Here is a 17221-nt window from a genome sequence, read left to right as displayed (position 1 = left end):
TTGATATAGACATGTAGATCTCGCTTTGATCGTTATATGATATTGGTAAAACTTGTTGATCATTAAATGCTATTCAAACGATCTGACTTCGTGTTCACAGGTCGCATCCGCACACAAGTTCAAGGTCCGAAGTTCTAATTTAGTCATTGATTTGCACTTCCTTACGCGCACACGTAAAGAGAGCCTCTATACTAGACATAATTATACGCTTTCAAAGTGTAGCCATATATAAGTGGTCTTTGCCTTTGTAAACTTTCTATGTTGGACAAATTTAAAAAAGTTTTTCCCTAATATATCAACATCTTCCAATTCATCAATTTGAGCTCCAATTTCTCATTCATTCAAGCATCATTTTTGGCAAGTAAATATATAATTTCATGTTTTTAGGGACAAAAACAAAAATCAACTTTGATATTCCAAAATGAACAAAGGGGTCTCACTCAAAATTATGCCAAAAGTAGCCTAAAAAGTCATTTTCCAACAATGAGCTCGGTCAACATCCTTTTTTGGAACACTTGTGAGAAGATGCAGGTTGAGACCCCTTCGACTTCATTGGGAAACCCTCCGTATGGCTTCATCGGGTATGCGTCAACTCAATGGGTCTCATCACTTTGAAATATACTCGGAATTAACATGTTTTTAGCCATATTCTTTGTTCACATTAAATTTTTGCTTCATTAATTTTGTCAAATGAATTTTTAAAAATTAGACGTCATGAAGATACTAACTTTATCCTATTGTTTTGTCAATTTTATTGTCATTGTCACTATGTTTCTATATGATTTCATCACGATGTCTAAGGACCCGATCTAATAGATTGTTGCATCGAGTAGTTGGATCATAGTCCTTTACCATAAAAATGGCTACATGCGCAGTAGCATCAACTAAGAGAAATCCTTTGATCAGCTCTTCCCAAAGCAAAGGAATGATCAATTTTTTTATTTGACTGATGGGGCCGACAAACAACAAATTCTAACAAATATATATATAAATAATAGAATAGAATTAATAAACTAAATAAACGTCGTCTTCTTTTATTCGAAACGCCCCGTGATCTTCAACCGATTATGTGTTTCAATCTAATTACCAGGAGTAAGTGCTATGGCTTGTTTACAATACTCTTCAATTTCTTAATCCAAAGGGTATCATATGAAACTAATTATAATCTGTAGATCAATTTCTGAGTACTCATTTATGAATCGAAACTAATTATAATATGTAGATCAGTTTCTGAGTACTCATTTTTAAATCAAAGACTTCGTTGATATTTTGATGACGATATATTTATCACTTATTCTTGGTTCGCATTAAATTTTTGCTGTGTCAGTTTTGTCAATTTTAGACGATGGATGGGCAATGAAGATTTTCCCCTTGAAACATCACTAGGACACGGTGAACATGTATAACCTCATGTTTACTATATTTTTATTATTAGTTTAGGCGCTCTTACAAATCTGCTATGAGTTGAAGTATGGACATAATCATGTGATTCATGTTAATCCTTTGCAATAAGTTTTTTAGAATAATACTATCTGATTTGGCGGGTGTTGTGAAGTAAAATGATAATGTCAATTAAATGTTTGGATATGAAATATACTTTATTGACCTTATCATTTAATGTCGCATCACATAATGATTATTTTCATCTTGTATAGTGTTATGCTACTCAAACAGGGGCTGGCAGGACACTTAAGCCCAACAGACCCTGTTTGTGTAGCAGGCCTCTTTTGTATATAAAGCATTATTCAATTTTTTTTATTGAAGTAGGATAGTATAATTGGGGGATTTTTTTTTTTTTTTTGGATTCTTCATTTCTTTGTGGTATTGTTATTTCTGTCAATTCGTGTCAATTGGTGTTCTATTTTAAATTCTCGATTCTACGTTATTACTCATGAATTTCTCCACCACTATTTAACATTGGTTCCGTTTATGGTCCTTGTGGTGACATATGTAGGAGGCGACGAGGCTACGGTGGTGCTTAATAATAGACCGCGAGACTTCTGATGCTATACAATTAGAGCACCGCTCCAAAAAAAAGGTGCAATATCTATAGGATATTAATAAAACACCTTGGTCATTTAATGATGGTTTTTTACATGTTCCTTATGTTTGGACCATGCCATGGCCTCTCCCTCTTTGGACCTTTTTTAGTGTCGTATCTAAAGAATGAAAAGCTAATATACTCAAATTTGTCGAGCTGTCTTTTCTCATTTTAGAGTACTTAATCTCAATTTCTTCAATCAAGAAAAAATGTAATCTATTTTCAGGAACAGAAGAAAGGTATAACATATCAGAATAATGGAGTGAATTATCCAAATGGTCACTGAACTTTGCAAAAGATTTCTAGGGATCACTGAACTTTAAAAATTACTTAAACGGTCACTGAACTTTGCAAAAAGTTTTTACATGATCACTAAACTTTAAAAATCACCTAAATGGTCACTGAACTTTGCAAAAGGTTTTCCTGAAATCACTGGATTCAGTGATCCTTAGAAAACATTTTACAAAGTTCAATGACCTCGTGGAAAACTTTTGCAAAGTTTAGTGATCATTTAGGTGATTTTTAAAGTTCAGTGACCCCGTAAAATTTTTTTGCAAAGTTCAGTGACCATTTAGGTGATTTTTAATGTTCGATAACCCATTGAAAACTTTTTACAAATTTCAATGACCATTTGGACAATTCAATCCAGAATAATGCATTGGAGTAAATTAGGATCATCAATCCATTCCAACAAAGTCAATAATATCACTATCCCAATTAAATACATAATATATAGAACATAGTGCGAGTAAAACAATTTTTATTTACCTTTTTTGATACGTTCATGGGCCAACTCTGAATATTATCTATTTGTGAAATTTATATAATACAACTTGTATATAGGTTAATTACTGTGTGTTGACATACTATATTTACCAAAGTATAACAGAAAACACCTTTTGACTTGAAAAGAGAATTTTTTTTAAAAATATGCAATCCTAACTAGTTGGTAAGAGAAAATAATTATTAGAAGCCATGATTTTTATTTAATGTTTTTTCTTTCATAGATGATTTTCTTCATTTGTCATCTACATACTAGGAATGCCCATAAGAAGTGTTAACGCAAAAGAGGCCAAAGAGAATGTCGGTAGATAGTGAGAGTTCGACCCATGATAGCCTGAAATGGGCGCAAGAGAATGTCAGTAGATAATGATGTTGGGAATCTACTTATTATGCGCAACGAAAATTAAAAACAGATTTTGATTCCCACCAAGGATCCGTTTTGTATTTAGATAGAAATTGTGATGGAAATTATACATTTCATTGATTCTACAAACTCCTTTATAATTTTTTGCTTTGATTCTGCAAATTTCTTTGCCATTCTTTTGTTCCAGCAACTTTGATCTGTCACCCACAACCGTCCAATTATCTAGCCTCCAACGGTGATCCATCCAGAAAACAAGATTGTAGAATTATGATTTTCTTCTTGTGCTAGTAAGAATAATGAAACAAATCTCTACAAATTGAAAACCCTAATAACTTATTTATATAAGCCCAAACATGCTTGGCCTGATCCGGTTTAATATTTAATTAATCTATTTATTTAAATTCGATCCGTGAATTAATTAATTAAGGTCTATAAATAAGCAACTCAATTAAATTAATTGATAAATCACAATCTTCCAGTTCTCCTTTTGTGTGCAATCCATTAGGTTCTCAATTGCGATGCCTAACGACGTAAAATATTATTTTGATCTAATCAAAATTGATAAATTAAAACACTTTTTTAATTTATCACCAATTCACACTCGCCGTCTCAGATTGACATCTTGCAATGTGTCAGGGCAATACATGTGACATTATGAAAAAATCAAATTCGTTCATTTGCCGTGAAATTATAATCCCTCCGTCATTATGATCCGATCAATTGCAAGATATGCAAGTGTGTTAATCTCGATTATCGATCATATCTTTCATACTTCTATTAAGTTAATATAAATCAAAAACTCCTTTTGACTTTTGAGTACACCTTGGCCAAGAATTTCGCTATTGACTTAATTAAATGAAATGCATATCATAATCTCTTACTATCTAAGAGTGACAAATTCTCTATTGGTCATTCACAACCTTCATGGGATTTTTGACATACTTGAGCGATGCCGTATTGACAATCATTGGCAAAGCAACATCCAATACCGTCAAAGCATGACTGTCTTCATATAAGGCACTATGACGACCTCAAGTCGAAGGATCAATTCCACTACCGAATGTTAGAGATTAACCACTAACACTCAGATAGTTATCCATATGTAATTTCTGCGGGTCTTTAATATTTTGTTCTATAATAAAACATCCACATATTCATTCAAGTGTCATCACACTTTAGCTCGTGAAATCAGCTACTTACTTCACAAGTAAGAAATGTTATACGTGATGGTCTATCCATAATAAATATATCCTTATCTTGTCATTACTTACGACTACGAATGATTTAAGATTCAATCATATGTAATTATACCTCACAATCACAACTCTATGTGATTAACAAATTCCTAAGATTTGAATCTACGGACTCCATTATTTAATTCAATTTAATATTAATTAATTAAATAATAGATCTGCCATAAATCACATCAACTATATATCAGAAGCTTTTATGTCCAAAGTCGATTGGATCTAGGGCATAATGCTTACAAATGAGAATTCCATCATCATCCTTTTTGGAACACACTTATGAGAAGATGCAGATTGAGATCCCTTTGACTTTATTTGGAAACCCTCTATATGGCTTCATGGGTGACTGAATTAACATATTTTTAGTCATATTCTTTGCTCACATTTCATTTTTGCTGAATTAATTTTGTCAAAATTAAAAAATTAAAAAACGAAAAGAAAGACATGTCATGAAGATACTAACTTTATCCTATTGTTTTGCAGTTATATTATCATTTTCACTATGTTTCTATTATTCGTTTAGGTGCCTTTTACAATTATTAGAACTCGAGGGACTAGAAGTTCGATTGGATTGTTTTGACTGAATTTGATAAAAATTAGTTTTCATCAATTTCTTAATCCTAATGGTATTATGTGAAAATAATCATCTGTGGATCAATTTCTGAGTACTCGTTTATGAATCAAAGAGTTCATAGATATTTTTAAACCTGACGCATTTTTGACTTATTCTTGGTTCGCATTAAATTTTTGCTGCATCAGCTTTGTCAATTTTAGACAAGATGAATGGGCAATGAAGATTTTCCCCTGAAAACATCACTAGGAAGCGATGAACATGTCTAACCTCATCTTAACATTTTTCCAACTTCATGTTTACTATATTTTTATTATTAGTTTAGGCTCTTGAACAAATTTACTATGAGTTGAAGGACGGACATAATCATCTGATTCATGTTAATTCTTCGCATTAAGTTTTTAGAATAATACTATGTGATTTGGCAAGTATTGTGAGGTGAAATGATAATGTCAATTAAATGTGCGGATATGAGACATACTTTATTGACCTTATTATTTAATATCACCCTAAATAAAGATCATTCCCATTTTGTATATATAGCATTATTCAAGTTTTTATTGAAGTGTGATTGTATAATTTGGGTTTTTGGGATTCTTCATTCCTTTGTGGTATTGTTATTTCTGTCAATTCGTATTCTTTTTTCATTTCTTGATTATAGTTACTGCTCATGAATTTCTCCACCACTATTAAATAGTTAGGTCCGATTTTGGTCCTTGTGGTGGCATATGTAGGAGGCGAAGAGGCTATGATGGTGCTTAATGATAGACTGCAAGACTTTTGAAGCTATACAATTAGAGTAAAGCTTTACAAAAAGGTACAGTCTCTATATAGGATTTAGCATATCAGGAAAGTGTATTTTTGCTTACACTGTTTCATGGTTCTTGGAAGTTTTTGAAAACGGAAATAATTTGATGTTTTAACATTAGATTGGGGTTGATTCAAGTACTCACATTTGACATATCCTACGTTCGTTTTAATTCAAGAAACTATGAAACATCTCTCATTATATATTATCGGCATACCACATATGTTTGGGGGATTGAAGAGTACTGAGCCCAAACTGATTGAAATCGTTGATCGTTTTGAACAAGCAACCAAGATTAGGAAAAAACCAACATTTCTACCAGAAGAGCCCATACAAGTACTAATTCAAGTTTTATAGTCACCCATTTTAAACTAAATAGAGCATGTCTGTGCATATTGAATTTACTCAAATAAATGTGTTATACCTCGTTGTCGGAAATTCAAAAAGAAAGAAAAATCTTAAGTCGATAAACCAAATCGTAAATTAAAAATTAATATATTATTTGCCAATGTGAAACAATTAATACTTTGCTATACCGGTCAATATATCCAGTTGTCAATGCAAAACGAAATTAAATTTTTTGAATAATTCGAGTGACTTAGTTAACATTGATTAATAGAGATTTGCAATTTGAAATGCCATTTTATAGTTTCTGACAAATAAGATAAGATTATCTTTGAAAATTTGGTAATCAGTAAATGTACGATTATAATGTCCATTCAAAGTTTTCCATTTGCTTATTTGGAAATAATTATGTAGTAAATAGAGAATTAATGACCAGATAATCTCTATTAGAATAATACACTTTCTTATTTCTATAAATTCCAGTAAGCATTAGAATTTTCATAGACAAATTAATGATGGCGAGAGGCATACTTTTGGCTTGGATTGTTGTACACAGCATTGCCATTACATCAGTTCATTGCTAATATTACTCCCAAAGTAAACCATATGAACCAGTGAAGCTGCAAGAAACTCAACTCCATTTCTTCCTCCACGACACCCTCAGTGGGAATAAACCCACGGCGGTGATGGTGGCGCGTGCAAATACTACCGGGAAACCGAACGATCCGACCCCGTTCGGCACCACATTCGCCATTGATGATCCTCTGACAGAAGGCCCAGAGATTACTTCACAAGCCATTGGCAATGCACAAGGGCTGTATCTATCTTCTAGCCAAGATAAAAATTTGACCCTGGTTATGTATGTTGATCTTGGTTTCACTAGTGGTAAATTTAAAGGGAGTTCTCTTAGTGTGTTTTCGAGGAATCCGGTGATGGAGGGGGATAGAGAACTGGCGGTGGTTGGTGGAAGAGGAATGTTTAGGTTCGCAAGAGGGTTTATTAAGGTTAAGACAAATTACCTTAATATTACAAATGGCGATGCTGTTCTTGAGTACAACGTTACAGTTGTTCATCCATGATGTGATAAATTGTTGGAAATTGTTTTTGCTTGAAAAAGGATTGAAAGTGTTTGACTTTTCTTTGATCTTCTATGGAAATTTGCACCCAGTAGGATCATGCTGCAATTGTTTATTTACAACGCACATGAAATAGAACAAAAAATTATAGATATTGAAACTGCAATTTAATGAACCATAATATTGTGTTACTCAGGGACGAATCTAGTCTTGAAGTTCAGATAGGACGGACCGTGAAAGTTGAATGTTTACTATCAACGGTCAACGTTTGTGATAGCGAAACATGGTCGTTTATTAATATTAATTAAATAATATTCAAAACATTGTATGGACTAGACCTAAAAGGACTAGATGTACCACTAGAATTAGAATAAATAGATATAGATTTTTGTTTCGATTGAAAAAATCATTCAATAATTTGCAAAAATGCCCTAATTTTTTTCCCAATTAGAATTGATTAAAAAACAAAGCACATATGGTTGAATTGAACCCAACATCTTCTCAATTTTTTTCCCACTTATCCTAAATTCCTAAACATAAATTTTCAAATGACAAATCAAAACTCATAAATGATATATTATAGCTCATAACTCAATGACTCGTACAACATGAATTATTTATCCCAACCACAAATTTACAATTCTCATTTTAATGCCAAATTGCCAATTAACTCATCGAACATAAATCGCTGTTCATAAGTCATAAATAAAAAAATAACAACAAAACCAAATTTTGAAAACAATGATTTTTAGAACTAGAACTATTTTTTTACCCCAAAATAAAATTGTTTTCCAAACTTTTAAAAGAATAAAGAGCAATTCTTAGATTGTCCAAATTTGAATTTTATAAAATAAATTGATTAAACATAATGATAAAAGTATCTATATTATTAAGTAATAATTTGAGTGAATAATTTTTTTAAAGAAATTATTTCAAAAAAGAAAATTATAGTTGTTTAAAGAGCAATTCTTAGATTGTCCAAATTTGAATTTTATAATTTAAATTGATTAAACATAATGATAAAAGTATCTATATTATTAAGTAATAATTTGAGTGAATAATTTTTTTAAAGAAATTATTTCAAAAAAGAAAATTATAGTTGTTTAAAGAGCAATTCTTAGATTGTCCAAATTTGAATTTTATAATTTAAATTGATTAAACATAATGATAAAAGTATCTATATTATGAAGTAATAATTTGACTGAATAAATTTTTAAAGAAATTATTTCAAAAAAGAAAATTATAGTTGATTAAAGAGCAATTCTTAGATTGTCCAAATTTGAATTTTATAAAATAAATTGATCAAATATAATGATAAAAGTATCTATATTATGAAGTAATAATTTGAGTGAATAAATTTTTTAAAGAAATTATTTCAAAAAAGAACATTATAGTTGTTTAGTTATTATTTAAAGGTGGACAAATATGGAATTGAACCCCATATTTTTACGTACAAAGAAGAACCCCTGTATCACATGAGCTATCCTTGCTTCCTGGAGGTTGGTACATTATTTTATTAATATTTATTTATCGTGGTTAAAAATTAAAAAGTATTGTGCAGGCCAAGGGAATCGAACTTGTGTGTATCTTAATACAACAACCCACATATCAGCTTTGGTGAATTTTTTGCACAAAATATATATAGATAAATATTTAACATACCTTCACTAAATTTTTCATTGGCGGATCCAGCACGAGCAGCCGCATCGGCTTGCCAGGTGCTGGATCCGCCCTGTGTATTCTTTATGAACTCAAAAAGCTTTGCCATGAGTAATGAGTAATAAACACACATGCACATACCTAAGCTATATTTTCCCCTACTACTAGAAAATAGGCGACAAAGACAGAATTTTAGCGATGAACGTCCTCCTTTGAGTTTACCAACGTATTAATAATAAATTAGCAACGAATTACTATTATATCATTTTTAAAAATTACATATTAAATTGCTGATTTATTGTTAAAATTTTTCGTCTCTAAAATCGCAGTTTTTATGTAGTGAATCAAAAGATTGAAGTGACGACTCTCGATGCAACAAATAAAAAACATCTAAGTTTTTTATTATTATTATTGTTTTAGTAAGAGGGGACCTATTATAACCTACAAATATATAAGTTATGATTATCATTAAAACTAAACAAGCATACACTTATTCATTGCATTTAGTACATGGGTCCAAATCTATAAGGTGCATCAAGTTCAATCATCCAACTACGATCACCAATCAATTAGACCTCCAGGCGTAGTTTGTTCATTTTGTTCTTAATAAACTAAAAATGAAATAAATATTAGCACAACGTTAAAAAAAAAAAAAAAAATCGAACTTCAACTGGTAATAACTTCAAATTTGAATAACAAATACTAAAATGGGGGTTTCTTAGAGATTTGAATAACAAATAAAAAGGAAGAAGAATGAAACATTTATTAAGTAATTGACCATATGTATCATGGTTTACCAACACCACGGCTTGCATGAGAAAAAGCACCAAAAATTCCAGCCAGCATTTAATACTTAAAACCATTCTGTCGTTTTTGGCAAAGGACATTTGAGTTTGTTTTGGTACATAATTTTATTACTATCGAAAACTCTGCCGTCTACTTAATAAACAAGTCTCGCAACTTTGCTTGATATTTCTTTTATTCACATGCCTAAAATTTATTGCATACTGAGTTTGAAAAATATTGTTGCTTGATTTTGCCGTGTCAAATTTTAGTGTTTACGGAAATCTTGGTTCAAACATGGAGCAGTTTCGCTTGGGACAGAGAACTATGCTCCATCATTGTCCATCTAGTTTCAATTCGGTGGTGGGTATCAAACCAACCGTCGGTCTCACAAGTCGAGCCGGGGCAATTCCAGCTACTCCAAGACAGGATACTACAGGGTAGGGTGTTCCCTATTTTGTAATTACTTCATCTCAAAAATCTGTCAACAGAGAATATCAGCTACTTGACTTTTCCCCAGCATTAAACATTTGACCCACACACAGTTTCGCACGGGTAGTCATTAATAATTAAAAAGGGATCAGATGATTGTGTAAGGGATAAACCTCTCGATACAAAGTCCCAAAAAGGGGTGTTTTATTGGCAATGACTTTACAATTGGAACTTAAACAAAAATGCCTCCAAGGGGCGCAAGTACACGAGTACTGAAAAGAAATGTTTTAAGTCTAAACTAAGAAATTGAAATTACATATTCTCTATTTGAGAGTGTTTGATTCCCAGGCTTTGCTCTATGTCTTTTCTTTCTTTTATATTCCTTTGATACTCTCTTTGTGATCAACCGCTTAAAAACTGCTTAATTGCTTGATAACTGCCCACTTTTTTCATGGTGGCCAACTTATCGTGGAACTGCCGTCTCTAACTGCTGCCATTACTCTTTGTCGTTCAACCATCCTCAACTGAACATCCTTGAATCGTGGAACGTGATAAGATTACCTAATAACTGCTTCGATAATTGCACTTTTGGATAACCATAACATCTCATGTTTGCTAAGATCTTGGGCGATTCGAAAGTTTGGGCGAGAACAGGGTCATAACTTTGGGCGATTGCAAGGCACTTCATTCGCTCAAATCCTGGGCGTCTTGTAAGTTTGGACGATGATGGTACCGCGTTCGTGGGCTTCCACTGCATTCATTAATAACCCTATTTGGGCCTTTATCCTGAATTGCCCAGTTGGGCTTCGTTCTTTGGACTATTTGAATTGGGTTGCACTTTTAGCATGTCAGCAATTATCTCCCAATATGGCAGAATTAATACCAATTATTAATTTTTGTCATATTCACTTTGTGTTTCCCAGCAACATTTGAAATTTCCAAAAATTTCAGTCATTATTTTCTTCCATAGCCTGAAAAGATGCGATGTTGTAAACCCTTAGAACCCCCAAATACACGCTATTTCATCGCACTACTAAATCACGTCTCATTGCTTCGCGTTTCTCTCTCGCAATATTACTGTTCATCTTCTTGCTTGTCTGCTACGTTTCTCAAGCAAACTTCAACAAAGCTTTATTTCGTTCCTAATGGCTGCTCCACAATCCCAATATAGTGATTCTTTCAGTTTTGAAGACTTCCAGAAACTCCTGACTCGGCCATATATAACTCTTAACTTCCTTGCACCAACCAATGCCGAACTCAACGAGTTCTATCTAGGTCTCTTATTCAATAACGCCGAGGCCGTCGAACAAGTGGCGGGCCAGCTGTTCCCTTGTACTCAAGGCCCTCCGTTTCTAAACTCTTTGTCGCTGAAGCCGCTTCGCGAAAGAGGTATTCGCACTTGGCCTAAATCTGATGTTGTTTTCCGTAGATGGCATGCTCGCCTTGTGGACCATGGTCCTACCAAGGCACTTTTTGATAATGCTAGGATTTCTGATTTGCTAGAAATCTCTCTTCAATCCCCTATTTTTGATTCAGCGCTTTTTCCTATTGCATTAAGTTTTTGGTCCTCTGAGTATAATACTTTTGTTTTCCCTCTTGGTCCCATGCCCATTACTTTAAGGGATGTTAGGGTCTTAGTAAATTTGCCACCTTTGGGCAATACCATTTTCCCTGGTATTTTGATTTCTGGTATCGTCCCAAAATTTGACAAAAAACTCACCGAGTCCTATTGAAGCCTGCAAGGCTGTCATAATCACTCGAGCGCTGAGCCTTCTCATGCTGAGCATGTGGCCTTTCTTCAAATTTGACTTTGTAAATATATTCTGTGTGTGCCAAGTCTGAAGCCTTCTATGAGCTATTTACCTATAGCGCATGAATTGGCGCGTGGTAGGCCTCTGAATTTGTGTTCTTTCTTTTTAGCCGCCCTCTATAGAGGCATGGCTTCTCTCCAATTCCAATTGACGAATGGTGCATCTCCCACTGGCAGTGGGCCTATTTGGTTCACTCAAATGTGGTTGAGAGCCTATTTTCCATCACTTGGTGCTCTATCCCTTTCCTTTCATTCTACTAGTTGTTATGGGCTAGCTATTGACCCACTGAGCCCTATACATATGTCCAAAAGGGATATTTTTTCATTCTTTTATACTTTGAATTCAATTCATTCTTTCTTTCTTTCTTTTTCCTCCCTTTTTAACTCCTGATTATATGCATCCCCCATCTACCCTGGACAATGCGAGAACCTCTTCGCTCGTTTGGGTTCAGTTTTTGACTGGGAGGGAGTTGTTCCATGATATTTTGATTGGAACTAATGCCAAAGTTGGGGTTGAAATATATGCTCCCCAATTTTTTGCTCGTCAACTTAGTTTCTGCCAGATTTGGCCTGTTCCTCCTTGTTATTCAAGAAATTTGATAGATCGCTTCTACACCATAAATAAGGTAGAGGCAGAAGTTATAAATGCTCGCAATATTCTTTTGACGAGTAACTTTTCATTAGCTCCTTTCAATCCTAGCCATTCCACCCATCCCCCTTTTGAACAACTCTGGTCATCAGTGCAGCGCAGATTATTTGCAATTGATGCCAATCGCGCTTTCCATTCACTGGATCAGCCGGACATTTCTTCCACTTCCCCTGTTTTGGTCACCTCTGTGTCCATTAGGAGTTCTTCCTCTTTTGCTCGTGCTAAACAGTCTGTTCGTCCATCTACTTCCCTTCCTGCCAAGCCTACTGCATCTAAAAGTATCCCAAGCCTCAAACGGCCAGCCTCAGCATCTCCCATTTTGGAGGATGATGATGATGATGATGATGACACTCCTCTCATTGTCAGGAGAAAGGTAATTAAATTAGTTTACTCACAAGCATACCTTTCTATACTTGAAACTTTTCTATGTGATGATGGTTTATTCGGATTTCTCAAAAAAGCTCAACCTCTCCTTAGAATGCTTTGGTGTTGGCAGCTCCTGCTCCATCACCTTCTACTGAGGCTGCTTCATCCAAACCAGCTGAGAATGGGACTACGCTTAAAGAGACACCTTCAGTCCCGGAATCTTCATCACAACCAATGGATGAGCCACCTTCTTCTCAGGGCGTCAACCCCCAAACGTTGAACCAGAAGGTAATACATTTTTTTTTTATGTTTTACCTTTGCTTGTGCTATTGGTTTTTGATTTGTTGCTTTTTGAGTTTTGCAGATGCTCCCATGGGTTTGCCCGTTGTGGCAAGGTCTTCCCGCTCAGACAAGGGGAAGTCCTCACAAGTGGTGGAGCCACAGGTGGTAGATTTGGCTGAGGATATGCCACCTCCCAAAATTGCTGATGAGGTAATTTTTGCTTCACTTTTATTTCTACTGTGTTCATTGTAGTGAAAACCTTCAATGTTGGCAACATTCTTTGCAGGATGCTGATAAGATTGTGCATTCCATCCAGGACTTGTTCACTTTCTGGGGACAAGTCAAGACGTCTCGCCCTGCTTCAACCAGTCGTCCTTCTTTTTCTTCTTCAGAGGAAGATATGAAGTTCCTCAAGCAGTCGATATTTGAGTATGTGTCCTTTATGGATATGGACATCGGTCAGGCTAGTGCTGCCAAATATAAGGATAAGCTTGAGCATTTGAATGCGAAATTGAGCAAGCATTGACACTTTCGTCGCTCAATCTTTCTACTGATTTTAAAGCAACGTTGAAAGTTGTCCATTTCGAGGTTCTCTCCTTGCTGGCCAAAAATGTTGAACTGAAGGCTGCAAGGCGAGAATGGCTGCTAAAAAATGCAATGCCTCCCAAGGAATTGAGCGAACCAAGTCTTTGGTCGAGCAGTACAAGAAGTTGGAGGTTGATGATGATTTTGTGGCCGAATTGAATGTCACTTCTTCTCAATAGAGCGAGAATTGGGGGAGACTTAGGAAAATAATTCGTTCAGTCTGGGGCGATTTGTAATTAAGACATCTAATGCCTTAACTTTTCTTTTTGTAATTTCATATAAATTTTCCCCTTGTAACCTCGTACTGAATTTTGAGCATACCAGCAACCATTATCATTAACGAACGATTAACTTGTCTTCTTGTGTATTTATTGACGTTGTCTTTAATCGTCAACCCCCCAAACATTTAACTGCTTTATGTTAAAATTCACGCACATTTTCTCTTGGTATTTCTGTCTCTTTCCCTAAAATTTCAGGCCATTTGATTCTAGTTACTAGGCACGAATGTGGGTGTTCATATTCTATCTCTTCACCTTCATGCCTCTATAAATGCACTTATATTCCACACTTATCATTTTCACTTTCATTTTCTTCTTCAAAACTAATTTACTGCCATTGTTTGGCATTTTGACAATCGATCCAAAACCTTCGTTTTCCATGGAAATGGATCATTTGATCCGCCCATTTTGTCATCTTTCTTGATGTCACCTTTGGTATGGGAGATATAGGAAATATTCTTTGGCCAGCAAAGTTCTTCCCATCGTCTCCATGTTCCTTACAAGGAGTTCGATGATGGAAGACAATTTTTGAGGACGCCTGCAAGCCACCTTGCTTGCTGAGAGTGCTTCTCAGCCTCCTTGCCCGTCATTGCAGCGATGCATTTAGGAAGACAATATGAGGGCGCTTCATCTTCCTTTTTGTTTGCTAAGAGTGCTTCTCGGCCTCTCTGTTTACCTTTGCAGTAGTGCGATCAGGATGTCGATCAAGGCCAGTACACCCTCTTACTCGACGATCGACCGGGAGATTAGTTTGCTCTTAATTGTAGTTTATAGAGCATTTAGCATCTTGTATTTTGCATATTTGTAATGAACGTTTGATAATAAAGGAATTTATTTGAACGTATTTCGTTCTGGCCCTTTTTACTCGACGATCGTTCAACGCGATTTGATTACGCTTTTATTTGTTCACTTTTTCATAAGGAATGAACATATTTTTTTAAATATTTGCCATTAATGAACCTCATGTGCTTGGTGCCGTCTAAATCTTCCAAATGATAGGCTCCATTAGGCAACACATTATTCACTTTATATGGTCCTTCCCAATTGGGCGACCACTTGCCATACTTTGGATCTTTGCTATTCAAAGGGAGTACTGTTTTCCAAACCAATTTACCCAGGCTAAAGTAATTTGAGCGATTTTGACAAACTCCTTTTCGGGAAAGGTACAAAACATTTACTTATTGCTGTTTTGAACCTTTGAAGGAAATCTTCTACCCATTCGTTTGGCATTTGACGTAGATTCGTCAAATCGGCCAAAGTAACTTCAGACTCAGTCTTATAAAACTGAGCGTGGAACAATTGCTCCAATTGTTGTCATGTTTGAACAGAGTTTGCTGGAAAATTGATGAACCAAGAGAAGGCTGCTCCTATTAATGAACTAGGGAATAGCCTCATTTTATGGTAATCAGTTACGTCACCACTTTGCAGTGTGAATCGTCGTATGTGTTCTAGAGTAGACAACTCTCATAAACCGGTAAACAGTGAGAATTCTGACACTTTATACCCTCTAGGCCATAGATATGCTTGGTCTACCCAATCACGATATGGCTTTGTGTAAGTCAACTTAATGATAGGACGTACTCCGAAAGCCATTTGGTCCTGTACGATTTCCATAATCTAATTCCTCAACATGACGTTGGAGTCATATGGAATCCCTACAGGTTGGTTGACCGGTTGATTTGCTTGAGGCCTGATGTTTGGTCCTTGATTGGGAACAAAGTTACCATGATTTGGGCCATTGTTACCATTAGCCTGAACATTTATTCCCTCATTAACACGTGGGGTATTCTACCCATTATTTAGGACATTATCTCTTACATTTGGATTACCCCCCAAGTTAGACGTACCAATGCCACCATTCTGATTTGGTATTGCACCACCCCCCTGGTTTGAAGTAGAGAGATCAAAGCGTGGTTATACCCCTTGATTCAAACTTAGGACTGGGGGATTATGTCCCACAATTGTCCTAGTTTGAAAGTGGTTTGTAAGAGGCACAACTGGCTAACAAATTTGGCCTACCAACTTATTCATTATTTCGTTCAAAGTATTCAGTTGTTTGGCCATGTTGTCATAATGTGTATTCTCATTTTGGGTAAATCTTTCCATATTATGAATACTTCGTAGATTTACCTATTCAACGACATCTTGTGTGAGTTCTCCGAGTAATGCACGCATGGTTCACGGACTCAACTCTGTCATTGGTTCGTAGCGACTGTGATTGCTCTGATCCTGTCCATCTGTTCGTGGAAAGCTATGCTGCTCCTCATATCGCTCGATCACAGATTGGACTCCTCCCTGGCTTGCTATTTTCTTATCAAATTTCTGAGGCATATTGTTTCACCGTTTGAATCTTCAACACCAAACACCAATGTCCCACTGGGCGTGCTAAATTATTTCGCGCGGGTAGTCACTAACAATTAAAAAGGGATCAGACGATTGTGTAAGGGACAAACCTCTTGAGACAAAGTCCTAAAAAGGGGTGTTTTATTGGCAATGACTTTACAATTGAAACTTAAACAGAAATGCCTCCAAGGGGCGCAAGCACACGAGTACTGAAAAGAAATGTTTTAAGTCTAAACTAAGAAATTGAAATTACATATTCTCTGTTTGAGAGTGTTTGATTCCCAGGCTTTGCTCTATGTCTTTTCTTTCTTTTATATTCCTTTGATGCTCTTTTTGTGATCAACCTCTCAGAAACCGCTTAATTGCTCGATAACTTCCCACTTTTTTCATGGTGGCCAACTTATCGTGGAACTGCCATCTCTAATTGCTGCCATTACTCTTTGTCGTTCAACCGTCCTCAATTGAACATCCTTAAATCGGGGAACGTGATAAGATTACCCAATAACTGCTTCGATAATTGCACTTTTGGATAACCATAACATCTCATCTTTGCTAAGATCCTGGGCGATTTGAAAGTTTGGGCGAGAACAGGGTCATAACTCTGGGCAACTGCAAGGCACTTCATTCACTCAGATCCTGGGTGTCTTGTAAGTTTGGGCGATGATGTTACCGCATTCGTGGGCTTCCACTGCATTCATTAATAACCCTATTTGGGCATTTATCCTGAATTGCCCAGTTGGACTTCATTCTTTGAACTATTTGAATTAGGCTGCACTTTTAGCATGTCAACACACACATT

At 35.3% G+C, this 17221-nt stretch overlaps 2 protein-coding genes and 1 pseudogene across 2 annotated transcripts in view; all 3 read left to right on the top strand.

The window, feature by feature from the left end:
* LOC111411426 (putative amidase C869.01) overlaps positions 1–2327 on the top strand; it is a 4968-nt gene extending 2641 nt beyond the window's left edge. The window contains exons 6-8 of the mRNA XM_023041959.1: positions 1328–1400; positions 1955–2038; positions 2268–2327. Of these exons, the coding sequence (XP_022897727.1) occupies positions 1328–1400; positions 1955–2038; positions 2268–2327 (217 nt within the window). The remainder of the gene's footprint in view (positions 1–1327; positions 1401–1954; positions 2039–2267) is intronic.
* Positions 2328–6746: 4419 nt separating this feature from the next.
* On the top strand, positions 6747–7314 carry LOC111411425 (dirigent protein 4-like; the record flags this gene model as incomplete). The annotated part of the gene is made up of 1 exon (XM_023041958.1): positions 6747–7314. A coding segment is annotated over one exon (492 nt), but the record flags the coding sequence as incomplete, so codon positions are not given.
* A 2660-nt stretch (positions 7315–9974) lies between these two features.
* The window catches only part of LOC111411424, a 17256-nt pseudogene continuing 10009 nt past the window's right edge, over positions 9975–17221 (top strand).

This window comes from Olea europaea, chromosome 15 (assembly GCF_002742605.1).
Source record: "Olea europaea var. sylvestris chromosome 15, O_europaea_v1, whole genome shotgun sequence".
In the NCBI taxonomy this organism is placed as follows: domain Eukaryota; kingdom Viridiplantae; phylum Streptophyta; class Magnoliopsida; order Lamiales; family Oleaceae; genus Olea; species Olea europaea.
The sequence above is the reverse complement of the archived record's forward strand: the minus strand, read 5'-3'. Positions and strand labels throughout refer to the sequence as shown.